Here is a 19,036-nt window from a genome sequence, read left to right as displayed (position 1 = left end):
AGCTTCTCACCATCATTACAGCTGATTCTGGAGCTGTTTAAAGAAGTCCAGACTGGTTTAGTGGCACTTTAGACCACCTTAGAAATGGTTAAATAACATTGAAATGTTGCCTGGAGCAATTTAGGGGCCGTAATACAGCTCTTTTAGGGCCTATCTGAGGTGTTTGATAGCTGTCCAAAGGGTGTAGAGCACCTCAAAGCATCTCCAAGCAGTTGTAGAGGTCCTTGGAGGAACTGCAGAGACCAAAATGAAATTCAGAGGTACTCAGATCAATGTACAGGGGGTCTAGCTAAGATCAGACGAACATGAAAGCTGCTTACAGGAGGTTCAGAAGGATGTTAGGGCAGTTTAGAGGACTCTGGCACTCTTTATGGGGATATTACAGCTCCTCAGAACTGCTTAGAGTGCTTCCGAGGAGCTTTGGAGGAACTTGAATCATTTCTGAGATCTTTAGAGCTGTTGACAGGAAGTTCAAGGCATTTTGAAGGCAATAAATCTTCTGAGATATTTAGAGCTATCTGGGGGCAGTTTAAAGCTGATTAGAAGAGTTTTGGAGAGGTTGAGAGGCCATTTAAAGTTGTGTAAATTACACCTGTTTTGAGGCAGTTGCCATTCTGTGGCAACAGTAAGCTGCCCTTACAGCTCTTCAGAGCTGATGAAAGGATTTTCAAGCAACTGAGAAGAGATATATGGATTAGAGCAGCCTATGGGGGGGTTAGAGTAGTCTTACAGTAGTTAAGAGACATTTTGAGAAATTTTGTAGTGGTCCCAGTCCTTTACCTCCCAGTTCAGAGCTGGTTGAGGTTGGTGCTGTCTTCCTGCATCTTTCTAAGCCATGCTCACTGTTTCTGACTCCCCTCACTGACTACGGCCCCCTCCCCCAGCCCTTGGGTGAGGGTTTGGTGTTTCGGGTCCGTCTTTGCTTACCTCAGAAAGAATGTAATTAAGAAAACGATGGTAAAGAAAGATTGTAAGGCTTTCAGGTATTCACCCTGATAAAGCCCCCTGTAATTACCAGAAGGATGGAAAAAGAACTGCACCACAACTAAAACCAATGTGCACGTTATTCAGCAGTGGGCTGAAGGACAGCACAGGTTCAGTTCCACAGTAGTACATCATAGAGTGGATGATTACTAACCCTCCTCCAGGCATCAGCAAATTGTCACCTGCACAAAAGAGAATTCAAACAACGCAAGGGTCTCATCAGGCTGAAACTCACACCCATCCTTTCCTTCTGTCCATCCAGTAAAATCCTGCCATCCCAACACACCAACCGAGCAATCAGCAGTGCCAGCGATGTGCATGTGAGTGCAGCATCCTAAGGATGATGCTTCCCCTGAGGGAAAGAAGAAATGAGCTTACTGTGGCCATTTAAAATACTTCCTCTCTTTTATACTCATTTTAAGCGTGTGTTTAATGCCAAAAGTACACATTTAGAAAGGCTGAAATGGCTCTGGGAATTTATATTCAGGAGAACACAAACAAGGGAACTTGTATTCAGGAGAGAACCCAACATTTGCATTGTAAATTTGGGGTAAGGCAGAAGAAAGGTTTAGGCTGTGTGCAGCTGCAGCACGCTGTGCAGTGACCGGAAAACCATCTCCCCAGTTACCACAGAAATAAGTGGCAAAGCATCAGCAGTGCCAAAACTCGGAGGATGGCAAGGACACCAATGAAAACAACAAAAAACAGCTGCTATTTTTCCAAAACAATTACGGGAATAAAAATACGGTTATATAGATGTAATTTTTTTTTTTCCATTGGGAAAATAAATGAACATCAATGTCAAAAGCTTATCTAAATTACCCCATATATCAATTCAATTTCAAATAGGGGAGTTACAAAGACTTAAGAATCAGATTTTTTTGTGCCATGAGTCACAGCCAGGTTGCCATGTGCCGACAGGGAATGGTCATAGCTACTGAGAACTTGCTTCATCATTCAGATCCCTGATTTGCTAAGGTAGGTCAGCCAAAGGTTTCTCCCTAAGGATGTCAGATTGCTGTCCTTTTCGTTGCTGTTCCTACATTAACATTTCCAACATTTTCTACATTGGCTACCATTAAACACCTCTGTCCTTTAATTTTACCTTCCCCAAACCACCTACACGCTCCAAAGATCTGGATTTTCCCCTTTCTGAAGCTATCATGCATGCAGTTCTGCTTGGGCATAGTTAGAATATAGTTTTGCTTCTATTTGTCTCTGAAGTACATAAATGTATCCAGATACACTTGTCTTTCAAAGACAATACGCTGACCCAAATCTATTTTCAGAACTAACTGCAAGTACCAAAGCCTAAATGATGGCAGAAACTCAAAGAGACACTGCTGGTGAAAGTGATGAGATTCTCTTAAATCCACTCTTGGCTACCTGGCACTCAGAAGTGCGGTATCTGAGAAGCTGACATAATGTTATCACCTTATGCTGATGTTACATGGAGCATCGACTTCATTTTCTCTGCTCTGAATCTAAAGGTGCTGAGCTCTCAGATTTAAAATTTGTGTTTTAAATTGTCAAAGCTGGATATCAGTACTGCCTGGAAAACCGCCAGTTTAATCCTTCTAGAACTGAGCATAACCTGGAGGATTTCCCTAATTTAGGATTTTTCTGACACAGATATTCACTCGTGTGTCTGCTGCATAAAAGATGTTAGACACGCCAAACTGTTAAACCTCCAGATGTCAAGGCATTTCAATATTTCATGGCCCCAGAGACAGTTCACTAACTGATACTAAAGAAGATTCAGCTGCAAGGCTCCAGAATTACAGAGAACTGTCACTATACAATGGATCCATTAATGAACTGAAGAGACTCTTGGCAGCCAAGAGAGTTTGAGGGAATTTTTAATTAAACTTCACCTCTGAACACAAACAACAGTGCCATCTGCTGCAGGATGCAGCGCTGGATCATCTTTGGAAAGGAGAGAGACCGGGTTCTTCATGAAGCCCTATCTGGAAGCTTTACTGTATATTCCAAGCAATAAAAACGTCCACCAAAACCCCACACTCATTACCCAAACCCCCACCCTTAGAAGACGGGAAAAGTTCTGATACGATCCGTACTCATGCAAGAAGGATCAGGAACAAGCTTAGGAGACAAGCCCTCAATCAGAGAACACCTCCCTACTGCCATACATCACTAACAGCCATGTGCCAAAAATTACACTCACAACTTGATTGCAAGAGCTTCGGAATTGATTCCGTGTTCTGCCTCTAGGGCAATTTCTGCATACCTGGGTCTTTTTCACACTTGGGGCCGTCCCATTTTCACATAACCTTGAGTAGAGTCAAGAGCAGCCAGGCCCCGAGCAGAGGAGCTGTCAGGTGGTGTCACTGTGCAGCACACAGATCAGAGAAAGCTGAGCATGAGAGGGAGAGGAGGGAAAGAAAGAAGTAGGGGGTCAAAGCAGGCAAAGGAAAATGGAAGGAAAGCATCACCTTAAAGACTAGGAAGATGGAGCAAGAAAGAGAAATTGTGGAACCGCTCTCTTTCTGCCTTTATGGACAGGGCAACCGACATTCGCTCGAGGGACTGCTGGAAGATGTAGGTAGAGAAATCAGTCTGTCTGGAGGTGATGCTGAATGCCTGCCTTCTTCTGGAGAGCCTGTCTAGCGGGTAAGAGGCCTTGGGCTGCTGCTGTGGTTGCTAATAACTTCATTCTCCTCATTTCTGGAGAACATGCAAAGTCTTCCAAAATGCAAAGTCAGGAGTGCTCTGGAGAGGTGCTGGATGCAGGATGCTTTTTATTTGGATAAGATCAGTCAGTTCCATGCAGTCCCTGATGAAGTGAACCGCAAGCAAGGAGTCACTCACTTGGAAAGATTTTAGATAGTGCTCTCATTGAACAGCTGTAGTCTCATTCACAAAGGCTATCTTGCTGGAGTGAAAAAACAATCCTGACCATCAAGTTAGAGTTAGAATTGCTTTAGCAATCGAGTCATCTATTCAAGGTATAAGGGAGATGCAGTAGTTTCATGTATCCCTTGTAACAGGCAAAAAGCACATGGACAAAATCCGTACAGTCATTTCCAGAAAGCAAATGATTACTAGCTGAAGGCCATCCAAACAGTAACAAATTGGTGTACTGACATAAAATGTTACAGCACAAGGTCCAAACAGCACCTCATTAGAGAGATCTTCAACATACAAGGGATAGTAAGGAGTCTTCTCGGAACAATACTGCAGTACATTCAACTGCTTCTTCAGAAAGTGGTAGTCTTGTGTTTCTTCCATTCCCTTACTGGAAATGAGAAGAAAATAGAACTTGCTAGAAGGTCTCCTCTTTCTTCAGAGCAAGGAGATAAGAGGTTTCTTTAGGCAGATGAATTGGAAAGACAAGGATCATCTAATCATATAGAAGGACTCAGACTATTACTTTTAGTAACTATAAACATCCCGTGCCTATCTTCTCCGTTTTGAAGTAGGAGCTTCTGCAGCAACTGGTAAGTGTTTGTAAAAACAAATGCATTTATACCTGAAGATTCCCAGTTCTTCTAAATCAAAATAATCATCAATTGGAAGGGCAGCTGATGCTGGGAGAAGCTTAGGCAGGAAAGCAAGACTGCCTGGAGCATGAGAGCAGCGTGCATTCCTCTCTGTCCTTACACACCCTTTTTTCATATTACTATACAGACTTCTCAGTTACAAGCACACGACTCAAAGTTATCATTAACTATACTGTAACAAAACATTTTTCATGAGCTTGTCGAATGCTGACACAATTAGGCCAGTGGAAAAGATTCATCAGTCTGTGCAAGCAATGCGTGCTTACCCCTAGGAACAAAGGTGACTTAAAAAACACTTGCGTACATTTGGCAGCAGGGATTGTAATTATGACAAAGAACGAATCCAAGCATTTTTGCTTTACAGTGTGTTGTTTAAGGGCTTGTCTAGGCTTGTTGATGACAAGTGTAGGTAACTCTACAGAGAGGGAAAATGGAAACCACCAGTACCACAGGCTTGTCCTTACGTCTATCCGATAGAAGATGGTAGCCTGAAATGCCATGACTTAATTACAAGTACACGACACTGTTACGCACAGTAGTATCTTCTGAAAATAGCGAAGTTACAGCTACGAACAGCAAGCTTTTATAGTGCCTGTGAGCTTTTACTCTCATTTCTACTTCTTCAGCTTACAGCAATACAGAAAAAATAGTGCTTTGTTAGCCAAGTCCCATCCATCCATCCATATATATGAGATAGTGAATACTCTCCGTTTAATCAATATATTTTAGAGCTCTTCTGCGTCAGGGCTCTTCTGCAAGCAACAAGTCTTTTACCTGGATTTGCATTAGAAGTATAGTGGACAAGGAGAGGTTGATATTTACGCAAGCTTCTATTACCTTATGGCTCGTTCTTCCCCATGTAGTAGAGACAGACACACCAGCAGTACACGGATGCAGCTGAACATCCCTGCAAACTGCTGTGTTCTGCAAACTACTGGGACCTCAAGGTGCTAAAACAGCTCTTTGGTGTTATTTTTCTGCGTAACAATGGCTACAGATCAGCGTACTCAGGCTTTACCCTGGAGATAAAACCATGTGCCAGCTCTCATCCTGCCCCTTCCCCCAGTTATTGATGGTATGGGTGCCTATATAGTTACGTACTGAATACATGTCCTCATGGCTGCCCTTTACAACTGCTGGCATGTCTTCACAATGCATATATGAAGAACAAGAGCGGGTTGGAAAACAACCTCTTGGGGGAACACTGACGATTGTTCTCAAACCCCAGGCTACTCCACCGGGAACAGTTAGCTCCTTGTTGGGGACAGAAACATCAGCTGGGCACATACACACTGACTGAGGATTTGTTCTCTGCTCCAGAAACAAAACAAGAATTCAGTGGGCCTGTGTTTATCTACAGTTTAGTTGCCCTCCTTTTCGAGGCAATACTCCTCCATAGACATGAACAGGGTTCACTGTTGAGATGGACCAAAGTGGTGTGGCAGGGCGCAGTCCTTTCCATGGCCTTCTCTATTCTGGAGAAAGTAATTACCAGCACGCTCTTGATGGTAAATTTAAGGTGACAATAGCGTAACAGCTGACCTTACACAGGCAAATTTACAATGCAAACCCCAGGAAATAACAGCTTCTCCTTGTCCAGAACACCTCGGTGATGATTTTCCTGTTTGATCCAAGCAGAATACAGGTGAAACAGACAGTGTACTTCATAGAAAGTGCTAAACCTGCAGAGAATGGTTCCAGGCCCCAGCATGTTCTAACAGGCTCAACTAGTAAACTCCTCTTGACACGACCCCATTTTTGTGTCATTAGATAAAGGTTTGCAAGTGCTGTTTGCATGTACTTTTTTTAACTGAGCCTTTTAATTGAACCAGAATATAGCGTATCAGCCAGCTCTCTGCACGCAGGGTGTTTTCTGCTAAAAGTCATTCCCAGCTGTTGATTTCAGATGTCTCAGAGAGCTTGGGTGAATGGAGCTGCAAGGGATCTGCACGAAGTGTGGGAAACACGGGAGGTGTTCTCAGACATCAAACTGTGAAGTTTAATCTGCCCTGTAGTGCTGCCACCTAAACAGGTCTAGAGCTGCAGCTGGTTAAATGGAGAGTCCAGCTCCACTTTGTGTACTACAAACACAATAGAGTTTCACAATAGCTTTGTATAACCCCTTTGTGCACATATCCAAGGGCTAAGGGGGCTGACCGGTCTCAAATGCCATTCAAAACAGCCTGCTATCAGAGAACACTGTGCCTTTCATAACACGTCGGCAGAAACCTTGCGAGGATGGTCTTAGCTGTTTACAGCCAGATTTGTGCCCACCAGGGTTAAAAAGGAAAAGCTCTCACCCTCTAACATCACCTTGTGACCCGAGCTGGACGGCTGTGACATTGCTTTTCGCGCAGTTCTTTCTCCTGAGAGCACGAAACCGACCGCTGACCCAGCCCTAAGCAGGCACGGCGCCATGGAAGCCAGTGGAAGTTACGCAAGGGTGCGAAACTGCTTATGGAGCCAGATCACACACTGGACCCAGTGTTGCCCGGTGGGCAGGAGGTGGGGCTTTCGGCGTTCGCGTGGAAGCTCTCCAATGAGACCCAGAGGTCTGGGTTTCCTCGCAGCATCCCCCTGCAGCAGGGCTGAGGCATGGGCGGAGTCTGCTCACACTAAAATACACACCGACGTGCAGCGCCTCGTGGGTGCGCGCAGCCTCCAATAGCCGGGACAGCCTGCCCGCCACAACGTAAGTACCGCCACTTTCTCTGCTGTTTCAATGCAATTAGCAGCTCTGTGGAATGGCGTGTTCTGGCTGTGTTTACTCACTGCAGCAGCACAACCTGTGGCGATGCCTGCTGTGCTTTCTGTCCTTCAGCCCGTGCGTTAACAGCAGCAGGGAAAGCCTTCACGGGTTAGAGACATACTAATGAAGTCCAAAGCTAAGCTTTGCTGTAGATCTAAGAACAGATCCAACTCTATGCATTTGAAAGACTCATGTCGCCTTGCTTTCCTCTCTCATTCCAAATAAGAATTGTTCTATGTACGTAATTCAAAAGTATTTCTTGCATGCAGTCATGATGGTATTGGTTATGTAAGTTCTGTGAGCAGCAGCTCTGAGAATGTGTCAGGACTGGCAGTTACAGAATCAAACTAGCTAGTGCAGTAAATGAAATGGAGGAGCATGTGCCAGGGAGCACACGGAAAGAAGAAGTTTCCTATCCAAGTGTTGCAAAGAGAAATAAAGCAAAGTGCCCACCAAGTTTTATCAGCTTTGTCTTTCAGATGGCAATGGATAAAACACATCCATGTCTTAAGTTTCAGTATAGATTGTTCACGTTTGCTTCTAATAAAGCAAGTGGATTCCTGCCTTCCTGTTATTTTCGATGATTTGTAAATACTATTGACAAAAATTGCACTAGAGTGGAACAGTCCATTCCGGCCTAACTGCTGACGGGGCAGTTATGCTGTACATTAAGGCTGGCACAGGGAGGGGGACAGCACCTGCTTTGAACTGCTGGCATCAGCGTCGTGTTACATCATCCTGATGCTCACTACTCTATTACAACAACTACAGCAGCTGCTAGAAAACACTTTTCAGCACGTGTGTTTCTGTCTACTTTAAGGATTGTAAACGAAATCACTGCCAGCAGTTTGGGGGGGGGGGTTTGTTGTTGTTTAAAGCTTTCCACCCTTCAAAATCCCAAACAGAAAACTCCTTGTAGCCACCTCATAAGCAAGGTATAGAAGAGGATCAGTAGTATTCAGCTGTAGCCTATAGCAGCCCGTAGGCTGTAAGTGTTAATACACACTATATTCACAGCTACCAGCCCATTGTAAGCCACAGAAAGCAGCCTTGGTTTTACAAAGGGAGCTGTGGCCCGACATTCACAAACCGTTGTGTTAAAGGCAGCATAACTTAAAGACTTTTAAAATATGTTTGTCAAGGATTACACATGGCCCATCACTCATGTTAGATACCGCTGCCATGCAGCAACACAAAACAGACACTGTCTTTGTTGGTAATCGAGCTGGCGTGACTTCAGCTCGTCACTCAGAGCAGGGAGGTGGGAGATGCTATTAATTAAATTCATTCCCATCGAATGCTAAAAGCCCACGGAAAAAGCAGTCACAGGGCAACAGCTTCTTGCGTGGGCAGCTCTAAGTGGCCGAGGCAGAGGAACAAAAAATAACCTCAAAGCTTGTTCTGATGCCCAAAACACATGCAATTAAGCTGTGCTTTGAGAAGACAGTGTACTACGACCTTATGAGGATTCTTGATGAATTAATGACGTGCTGCCTTTACAACATGAAGTGCACGCTAAGGATATTGTAACATACAGAACCAGACTTTCTCTGGGTATGGGTTATGCACTGTTACCTGGCAGGCACTGACAAAAATTATAAACCAAGGCTCCAACAATTTCAAGCTAGGAGTTTAAACCAGATTGTTTCCATTTTGACTTTATTTATTTTGCTTCGTTTGGGGGCTGGGGATAGAAATTGCGTGTTCTCATGTTTCCTGCTTTTTCCTTCCACACTAAGGCTAGCTAGTGAAGTAGCTGTGTATTCACACACACAGAAAATTCCACCTAGCCACAGAACTCCAGGACTTGAGCCTTTAGGAAAGGCATGGACTACTATGAGATTTCCAATGCAGTTATGTACACTACCAATTTTACAGTGTCCATCAATACCTTTTCAGCCATGAGGGAAGTCATTTAACTTCTCAAGTCCATTTTGCTTATAGCTCAGCACAGCAAGTGTTACTGACAGGTTAGAGACCAGAGGACAAGGAAAACCTCATGAAACTAAGCAGAAAAGCCTTACTGTTTCCTCAGGCCCCATTTATACTGCACTGACTGGAGAGAGGCCAATGAACCGTGTCTGCCTTTCAGATCTGGCAAGATGATCAAATCCTTCAAGCAAACGTTTCTGTCCCTGGATCTGCAGTCCCCCAGATGGAGCTCCATAGAGACCATGGTAACTGCTGAAGGGCAGGGGAAGAGATTCTCTACAGCCAGGGTGCTGCAGAGCTAAGGTGGATTTGGGATTCTCTGATGAGCACTGAGGAAGCGTTAATACAAACGCTGTTCATGCCTACCTGCAAAGTGGGAAGAGGGACAATTACCTGTGAATTCTAAGCAACTTGCTCTAAGGCAGAACAGCATTGTTTTGCAATGAAGATGTCAAAGTTTGATGTTAGGGGTGTGCCCGTGCCTGCAGCTATGAGGCTGCCTGGGGTTGTTCGATGACAATACCTTAATGCTGATTTGGGAAGAACAGCTATCCATTTATGTCATCTTCAGTATGCATCTTGTGGTCACTGTAACTTTTGCTGCCTCTCAGGCAAAGGACTCCGAACTGCGCCAGTATGAGACAGCCAAGTGGGTCAGCACAGTCATTAAGGGAGAGACCCAGAAGGAAGCAATGCGCCAGGGCTTCTGGAAACTCTTCCACTACATCCAAGGGAAGAATGAGAAAGGTAGGTGTAACGCTGTAACGCGACGCAAAGCACAGCAATGACAGCAGAGCAGCAAGGCCACAGGCTGCAGCAAGTGAGGGCTTGCTCAAATGCAGCAACTGTGGGCACAGAAACAAAGAAAAGAAGCTGCTTACCTTCAGGACTCAGCCCTGCAGGGATCTCCAGCAAGATACCCCTCACCTCCACTGCTAACCCTTAAATGAGGTCTGGGAAGGGGTGGATCCATGCTCCACCTCTTCCAGTCACCCAGGAGCACTGCTTGCACCTGAGCTCCCCTGGGCTGGCCCTGCCTTCCCACCAGGTGCTCCATCACCAATTCAAGCCCTGACTTGGCATTTCTGCTCAGTAGGACACACTGGTTTTGAACTGCAAGAAGCACAAACTGGAGATGAAGCTCAGTAGTTTAAGGCAGCACATGATTTGGGACACGCAACCCACTCTAACACCTATCTTCACACCTACACTTTCAAGTGCCTTAGGGCCCTATATAACAGGATGAACAAAGTGGGAAGCTTAATCTCAGAGGACCACATAATGAGGGATTTGCATCCCAGACAAGAAGTCAGTATAGGATTTCTCTGCAGATGGAAGCAGCATGCAGCAGCACACAGCCTTGCATCAACATAACTTTTTTCAGCTGCAAGACTGAGGTCACCTTGGCACCTGACTGAAGCTAAGCCTGCATCACTCTTTACACTTGCATTCACTGTCTTGCAGCTTACTACAAATCTTTCACCCTTCTTTAGAAATCAAGATTGATATGACCGTGCCAGTGACATGCCTGGTAAAATCTGGCTGTGCAGACTTCAAGATCTCATTCTTCGTGCCATTTGAACATCAGGACTCCCCACCACAGCCCACTGACTCAGACGTGTTTGTTGAGGAGCGGAAGGCAGCAGCCATCTTTGTCAGGTAAGCAGCATGGGTGCAGCTGAGAAACTAAGAGCCTGCACTATTCTTCCTTGCATCAACTTTTTTTTTTTAACTGTACAGTGTACAACTGTACCCTGCTACTCAGAGCCTGGAATTTAGATGTAGCACACAGCTGCACAATGACAACTGGTTCTGTCTAATTTAGTCATTACAAACTGCTCAAATACTGATGCTTCCCTACTCCAGCACTTCTTTCTGTGGGAAAAACTAAGCAGAGAACAGTTGGATTTTGGCCTGAACTCCTAACAAAATGGAAAAAAGCTTCCCTTTTTACTTCCACCAGGTCCTTCAGTGGATTTGCCTCACCAGATAAGTTTGCTGAAGAAGCTGAAGTTTTGGCTAAACTCTTAAGAAACAGAGGCCAACCATTCCATGAAGACTTCTTTTACACAGCAGGCTATGACAGTCCCTTCAAGCTCTTTAACAGGCACAACGAAGTGTGGTATTTTAGGAAGTAATACAGGAGCAGAGAATACTAGGAGGCTACTAATCAACTCTGAATGAAAACAGACCTTATTAATGGCTTTTGCTTTACTGCAGAAGATACTTGCATGTGAACACAGGAACATCTCTAATTCATTTTATCTAGGATGAAGCTACCCTGGCTAAAAACTCAAGTAGCTCACACCAGCTGGAGTGGGAGGGAGATTAAACTCAATCTTGTTCCTCCTAATGAAAAATTCTGGGAAGCATCAGAAAATATTCCTGTAAGAGTTTAGATGTCTAGTTTTACTTCTTGTTATAAGTGCTGCACCAACAGCTCAAGTGTTACAGTGAGCACATTCTTCACAGAACTTTCCCTGTGACATCACAAAAAGATGAGGGAAGAGCATTAGTTTTTTTTCAGAAAGATGGCATTGAGTTTTGGTAACAGATATGCCTTAACAGGCTCTGGTATCATATAAACATTTGTGCTTTTCAATAGGATTATCAAGATCTCCCACCTCTGTTAGTATTTTCCTTCCTCACGGAGGCTGGAATGCCATCATGCTCCATGCTAATACCACTGACTAGATCAGACTTGATCCAGTGGAAAAGTGTTCACAGAACCCAAGCCATATCGTTGTCCCCCCCAAAAAAATCCATTGTTTTGCTACTTTTTTTGTAAACTTCACCCAAACCTAGGTATTGCTCAGGTCAACTCCAGACTGCCTTAACACTAGTATTAGCTACACTCTACAGCAGGCAACACTTGCAGGACTAGCATTTCCTTGAACTAGTTTGCTCCCTGCCCTAAACCAAGTATTTGTAGCTTTTGTCAAATACTCCAGAGCTACTTCATAGCACGCAAACAAATCAGAAAGCAGTTCACAACAGCAGGTAGAGTTCACAAGATTTTATTGGCTCCAATCAGCGTATGAGGCAAACATTACCACCATGAAGTCTTGTTTTTTTAATGCTGCTCATGCAAGTGCAACCCATCCTCCTGGGATCTTCCACCTATTAAGTAAGGCATAAGAACTGTTACAAGGCACCAAACAAGTACAGGAAGCTTACTGGAACAACTCAGACCTTAGGTTTTCATCTCTGTTCAGTGAGAGAGTTCAAGCTAAGGTTTGAATCATCATGTGCTCCAGCAACAAAGTTTCATTAATAGTCACACTCACCTTTCTGGTTCCTTATACAGTTCCAAAGTTGGATCCTCACCTAAAGCAGGAAAACACACTTAGCATGCAGCAGCACAACTGCCAAGAGTTCCTCTCAGCAGCTGTGTAACCTCAGAAAGAATGGAACGGAAGTGGTAATATCACAGTAATTCATCTGGCAGAATCAAGTTTCATCAGTGGCTACCAATACTTCCAGAAGAGAGAATTAATCTGTGTCATCTTACCCAGTGAGGTGGCAGACAGAGTCAGCAGTCCTTTCCTGAGAAAGAGAGAAATTGTTTCAGAGAAAAGATATCCCTATATGTGGGTTTATAAAACCATCAACTCCTATTCAAACTGATTTTAACCTGTAAAAAGGCTGCACTTGAGCTGTCAGCTGACAACTTCCATTTCTAACACCTAATATTAGAAAAAGCTTATACATCTTAAATGAACTGGAAATACAGGATCACTAAGATCAGAGGAATCAGAAAAACATAGCTGGCTATACTTGCTTAATGGTACAGTCCCCCCAACTGGAAGTCATTTTGTTGGAATGAGTTGACACCTAAAATAAAAGCCCCATAAAACTTAGCACTGGAACAAAGGGCTACAGCAATCTACATCTTCAACTTGATCCTAAATTTGTGTACCTCCAACATAAGCAAGATTATTACTACTCTTACTAATTTTTGCCAACTTCAGGATATCTTTTTTTGGTTCCTATTGTGCAGCAGTGTTAGTGTCAGCTCACAGAACAGCTATACAGGTAGGCATTATGACAGGAGCTGAGTGCTCGCTGCTGCACATTCTGCTGCATTAAATTGTCAACACTGCATTGGCTTAAGTAGTCCCCACTGATTCAGCTTTTAATATTTTTACCATGTGAAGACATAGAACAATAAAAGAAATGTTTTTAGAGCCACTGTGGCCAAGTCTTTTGTTCATACAAACAGAAGACCAGTGACTAAGGTTTAAGAATTACCAGGCTACCAAATCTGTTGCGAAAGTTCCTAATAAACTCAAACTGAGAACTAGAGGTTGTTCTTGCTCCATGCACACAGTTTTATTCCCAATAGCTGGGAGTGCAAGACTCACAACAAAACACAAAACATGATAATACTACTTTCATGCACCACTAGCCTTACAACAATGCTGCAGAATTTACTGGACCTCCATAACCTCCAGAAGGCACTCTGTGTTAAACTCACCTCAAAGTTGGTATTACTTCTCACATCTCTCCTTCAGCTTCTCTCTGTAACAATGAATTTTTTATTAACACTCTCCTTGGCAGTGTTTCAAGATTTAGCATGAATGCGCGTACTGTTTCAGACCAAGAGTCCTCCTCATCCTCTTTCAGAGAGATTCCCATTGCTTAGAACTAATCATCATGAACAGTACATGCTTACAACAGCTCAATGTTGTTACTGCTGTTTCTCCTTAGGGGAGGGACTCAGTACTTCAGACTTTACCTCAACCACATCCTCATTCACACCATGTGAAAACTCATCTTGCCACTGAGACAAGTAATTTACTAGATTATTCATTAATAATCCCTGCAAAAAACCCACTCCATAATTTAGCCAGTAAACAGTTAAACAGTAATTAACTGTACTCTTTTCAACCAGCAGCAGTCACTGATGCAAGCTCTGCACTGCTGGGTTTGGGCATTCTTTCCAATCAACTCACTAGCACACAGCAGTCATAGATTTCAACTGGTCTACACATTTCAGTAAAAATATCTTATGGCAACTGAGAAGCAAAGAGCTTACCAAGCAAATAAGGGTCTATCACAAAATCTTGGGCAGTTCTTCCATCCTCAAATCTAAAATAAACAAGAAAACTTCAATACAGCACTAGCATTGTACTACAACCTCAAGACTTCCTGAAACTCCTTTTTCCTTCTGTTAAAATTAACACTACCTGTCTTGGGTGGTTCCACATGGATTGAAGCTACTGGTGCTCAGAAATGCAATCAGCAGACTAACACCTGCCATTCATCTGATGGCAGACAGAAGCACTCACATTCCACCAACTCCATCCCAGGAAAAAAAAACAAAGCTACCTCCAAAGCATCCTCCAGGAGAAATCCTAAATTACAGTTCAAGAATAGGTAGCACTTTTTCTATACACACTACAGATTAACCCCTGTAAAAGCCTCAAAGAAAAGCTGCTCCCCTTTATATCCACTGCCACACAGAATTCCTTCCCATTTCAAGTTATTACTAATCTATTAACACCACATCTATGGCTACTGTCAGATACAGGGTTTTTCAGTAAAGAGCAGTCTACATTAGTAGTTTCAGGTCAGACATTTGACAACATCATTACAACCCTGTAAGACATGCCTAGCCTGTCTGCAGAATTACCACATTCTTTACTGAGTACTCAAGTAATTGGAGCCTTAAAGATGAGATTCAATTCCTAGCACCTTGCTAAGTGAAGCCTGCTGGCTGCTATAAAATTATCTCCTGCAGGAGGTTAAGAATAATCCTGCAGCTCCAAGATGGCATCACGATTAGAGGCTAACATCTAGTAACCTCCCCATCACATGCAGACAGTAATGACCAGTAATACAAATTCACTGGCTTACTCACTTTTGCCTGTAGCACAAACAACTGCACCACTTCACAGCTCCACAACAGCACTAGAAAAAAGAAAAAGCAGTCAGAAGAGCACAAAAACAAACACAGAAGAAGGAATTCTAGTCCGATGCCTGAAGTCAGATAGAGCTAATTGCAGACCTCCATGATGGAAGTCAGGGTATTCATGTCTCATCACACAGGCAGCTTACACATCCAGTCACTGGATAGCTATCTGCTCTTAGGCTGTGGTTGCTTTGGGAATTAGATGTACTCAGGTGTGCCATCAACAATTTCACAAGCACACATGCAATCTAGCAAAGCCAGTCCATGTTGGATGGGTCTTACCCAGCAGTTCTCCTTTTACATGCTTCTGTTTTGGCTGAAATGCAAGTAGCAGACAACACTGCTCTCCTTCCCCTTCCCACAGCTGAGTATTTCATTTCACAGGCACATTCTAGGCTTTTTATGCTAATACTCGAAGTTAAAAACAAGTACTTACATCTTGATGAGAAACACTTCACAAGTCTGCAAAGGAAAAGTTGCTATTAGATGTGATCCATCAAAAAACTTCAGCTCAAGAACAACCACCTCAGTCAAATACTGTATCAGTGTTTAGTCAAGTTTTATCCTCACTGGGATCAGAGACCTGATTCAACATCATCTACAGCAGACTGCAACACTCCACCCTTCCACAAGGGAGCCCAAATCTATCTCCCCACTCCCTTCACCATCTTTGGGATGTTACTCCTCAACTGCTGGAATTGCAAAAAAGCAGCAAGAACTGCTCAATTCACTGACTTCAGCTCCATGCAAACATTCAAGCTGGCCTAAACCCGAAAAAGCATTTCAGATTATAAATTAGTACTGCTGTGCATTTACCATTCAAGGCATTTAGTCTCAGCAGGAACATTCTAGAAATCCTTAACACTTCCCAAAATATCTACTTAATATTTTTACCAGGAAGCACACAGGATATAAGGCATACTTAGATAGGGCACTTGTATCTTTGCTACCAATTTTCCAGAAGCAATACGGTTTCGCAAACACTAATCTCCCAATGCAGCACTGTAGCTGACCTAGTCCACAAACACAGCACAGCCAAACATAGCAGCCTTCTAAAATAGGTTCAATTACCTTCAGTTATAACGGCATCATCTTCACCAACATCAGTAAAGGTAAATTAATGTTGCTAGGCACAAGCATTCTTCCATCTTCCTGCAGGACAGACTGCAAAGCAACAACACAGTGAATACAGTGTTTCAGCCAAGCTTCCCATGTGAGCTGCCTGCCAGTTACCCCAAGGCACAGCAGGCTGCATCAGATAGGAGCGAAAGACTAGTAGAGAGATCATCACAAGTCATCTGCTGAACTATGTTGTCATCACACACAGCCTTCTCAAAGGTCAGGGACAGAAAGCTTGTTCGTGCAGTTGCAATTAATGCAATATTTACCTTGCACACTCATCTTGTGGCTTTTCCTAGCACCTGCAACAAAAGAAAATCAGATTCCCTCAGCTTTCTTTGTCAAGCCTGTATCCCCTAGCAAGGAACTAGATACAACAGCCAGATACATCAGATAGGAGCGAAAGACAGAACATTGTTCATCATAAGATATTCTGTTGAACTATGTTATCATCACTGTATCTGCTTTGGAGTAACAGTATCAAGCAGCCATCTAGCAATGACATCGAAAAAGCTCAAATTCACAAAAGATTTTACATGTTTTATTTTGAGGAATCTTTGAAATACTATCAAGTACCCATTTCTGTGCACTAGAGGCAATCGATCCCAAAGCATTTGCATCCCATTTTATGCATCCCACCCTTTTCACTGCAGTGATTCAGCAGCAACACAGAAGAAACCCAGCCAGATTTCACAAAGTTTCTTACCAGGTGATGTTTATTCTTTGAGTGCATTATTCAAGTCCTGGAAGAGAAAGAGCTTATGAAAGTATATTCAAGGCCAAAATAGTTTATGAAGGTGAATTCAAGTTGCTGTGCCTCAGATAGAAATTATGGTGGTATGAGCTCTCATCATTTTCTTGGTCAAGAGTAGCAAACTATAAGGTCATCATTGTGGCACCAGAGGATCAACTTAACTCAGGGAATAAAGTCTGCCTACTGAGGTCATTAAAATAAGAACATGTGATATGAACAGTAAGCCCCATAATGTTGGATTTTTAAGAAGTTTTACCTTGTGAAGTAGCATCAAGTCTTCATATTCAGCAGGAGGCCTGAAAGAGTTAGACAGGATGCTGTCAAATGTTTGCAGAACCAGGTGGAGTATCTCCAGCAGTGACAGTAAGCATGGAAAAAAGCCTCAGCACAGAGTTTTCAGAAATCACTTCTGTCCACTACTCTAATACTGAAAACATCACAGGCTCTCCAATTTACTGACAAATCCTGATCACTGCAAGTCCTTTTCTGAAATATGCATCAAGTGCTTTTCTCCAATCTGCTGGTGTGGATGGTGAAGTGTCAGTAATGAACAGACATATCTAGTGTACTCTTGGTCTGGTTAGAAACTGAACTAGTTTTCCAGAACCAGGAGCCTCCAATCCACTTCCCAGTAAAGGAACCCATGGCTTTTCCCAGTAGCAGAATGAAAATTGCCTGAAGAGACAGGAGAATTGCTTTACACTGGTCCTGTAATATCCTGAGATGTAAGAGTAACTTGGGCTAGTTGCTCTAAGCGCACCTACACAGCACATAGTTTTCAATTTAAACTCTGCATTCCAAAAAACAGCACTCACCTCCTTTGAAGCCACAGAAGAGAGAGAAGTGCAAACGATTCATCTTACACTGGAAACAAAAGATCACGCGTTAGCTTTTCTACTAAGGCTGAGGATATTACGGTCACATAAAAAAAGGGGGAAGTCAAGTCAAAGCAACGCGATCCTTGCCGTAAAGCCTTCTCTTACAGAAATAACACCAATCCGGAGACAGACCCACACAAATAACTGCTGGCCTGTGTTTTTTAAGCAGGCGTGGGACACAATCACTGAACTGCCCCAGCCACTGGGCGCGCTGCGCTCCCCGGAGGAGCACGTGGCGCTTCGGCCTCGCGATCCGCCTCCCTGCCCCGCTCCATGTCCAGCTCAGATATGTTGGTACTCATCAGCCTCTCAGATGTCCCTACCAACATAGTTTTCATCATGCGCGGGCACACGGAATGCTGAGGGAGCTCTGATACTCTTCCAGCAAACACAAGAGGCTCGAGGCGTTCTAGAACCACGCCTACAGCACAGAAAAAGGGACACGGGCACCATAACCCCCACTGCCCCACAGGGAGGGTTCTCCTTTGCCCAGCATTACTAAAACCACTAACTTAAAGGTGAGCGGGCAACGCTGAATGCCACACTACTGCACCCTGCACACAGCCACACCCCACGCGAAATTATCTCCTGAAAAGCTTTAAGGAGAGCTACAAAACGCAGGCAGCCGGTGCTCGTGTCCGCCCCGAGGCACAGGCCCGCCTGCGGCCACGCCATTTTCCCCGCGTACTTCGCTCCGAGCTGCTCTTCCCGCATTAAACAACGCAGTGGCCCCTCCCGCCCGCCGCGCAGTCCCTCAGACGGGGCCGAGGCCTAACGGGCGCGCAGGGCCCGCCGCTACAATCCGCCTCCATCCTCCTCCTCCGGAGCCCATCGCGAACCAACAGCGACCCGCGGTGCCTCCACACCGCCCACCGACCGCGTCGGAGCGGAGCTGAGGGGAATAACCCCACTCACTTGCTCGCCGCCGGGGCCAAGCGGACCCACGCAGCACAACCCACACCCGAGCCGCAGGCAGAAAGGGCGGCCTCGGCCCCACGCGCCCCTTATATAGCCCCATGCTGTCACGTGACATCGGGGGCGGCCCCTCCCTCCGGGCGGGGCGAGACGGCGATGCGCGGCAGAGAGGGCGGGAATTTTCTTCCGGGGTGGGGGGGCGGTTTCGCTTCCGGGCCGGCGCTCGGGGCCGTGCCCACCCCCCGGAGGTCGGTGCCGGCGGCGGGGCGG

General features: G+C 44.5%; 1 protein-coding gene and 1 long non-coding RNA gene across 2 annotated transcripts; one reads left to right on the top strand and one right to left on the bottom strand.

Moving 5' to 3' along the window:
• On the top strand, positions 4,408–12,052 carry LOC110402673 (heme-binding protein 2-like). The gene is given in 7 exon segments (XM_021405031.1): positions 4,408–7,076; positions 7,078–7,164; positions 7,166–7,197; positions 9,347–9,431; positions 9,798–9,933; positions 10,680–10,845; positions 11,150–12,052. Coding segments are annotated over 7 exon segments (795 nt in total). The 5' UTR covers positions 4,408–6,962; the 3' UTR covers positions 11,325–12,052.
• Positions 12,188–18,913, bottom strand: LOC110402674. The gene is made up of 13 exons (XR_002441226.1): positions 18,767–18,913; positions 17,789–17,837; positions 17,230–17,269; positions 16,926–16,962; positions 16,489–16,521; positions 16,172–16,264; positions 15,537–15,562; positions 15,050–15,099; positions 14,225–14,277; positions 13,664–13,707; positions 12,698–12,732; positions 12,474–12,513; positions 12,188–12,306 (listed from the first exon to the last, which is right to left on the bottom strand). It is a non-coding gene; the product is annotated as an uncharacterized LOC110402674 (long non-coding RNA).

This window comes from Numida meleagris, chromosome 7 (genome assembly GCF_002078875.1).
Source record: "Numida meleagris isolate 19003 breed g44 Domestic line chromosome 7, NumMel1.0, whole genome shotgun sequence".
Classification (NCBI taxonomy): domain Eukaryota; kingdom Metazoa; phylum Chordata; class Aves; order Galliformes; family Numididae; genus Numida; species Numida meleagris.
The sequence above is the reverse complement of the archived record's forward strand: the minus strand, read 5'-3'. Positions and strand labels throughout refer to the sequence as shown.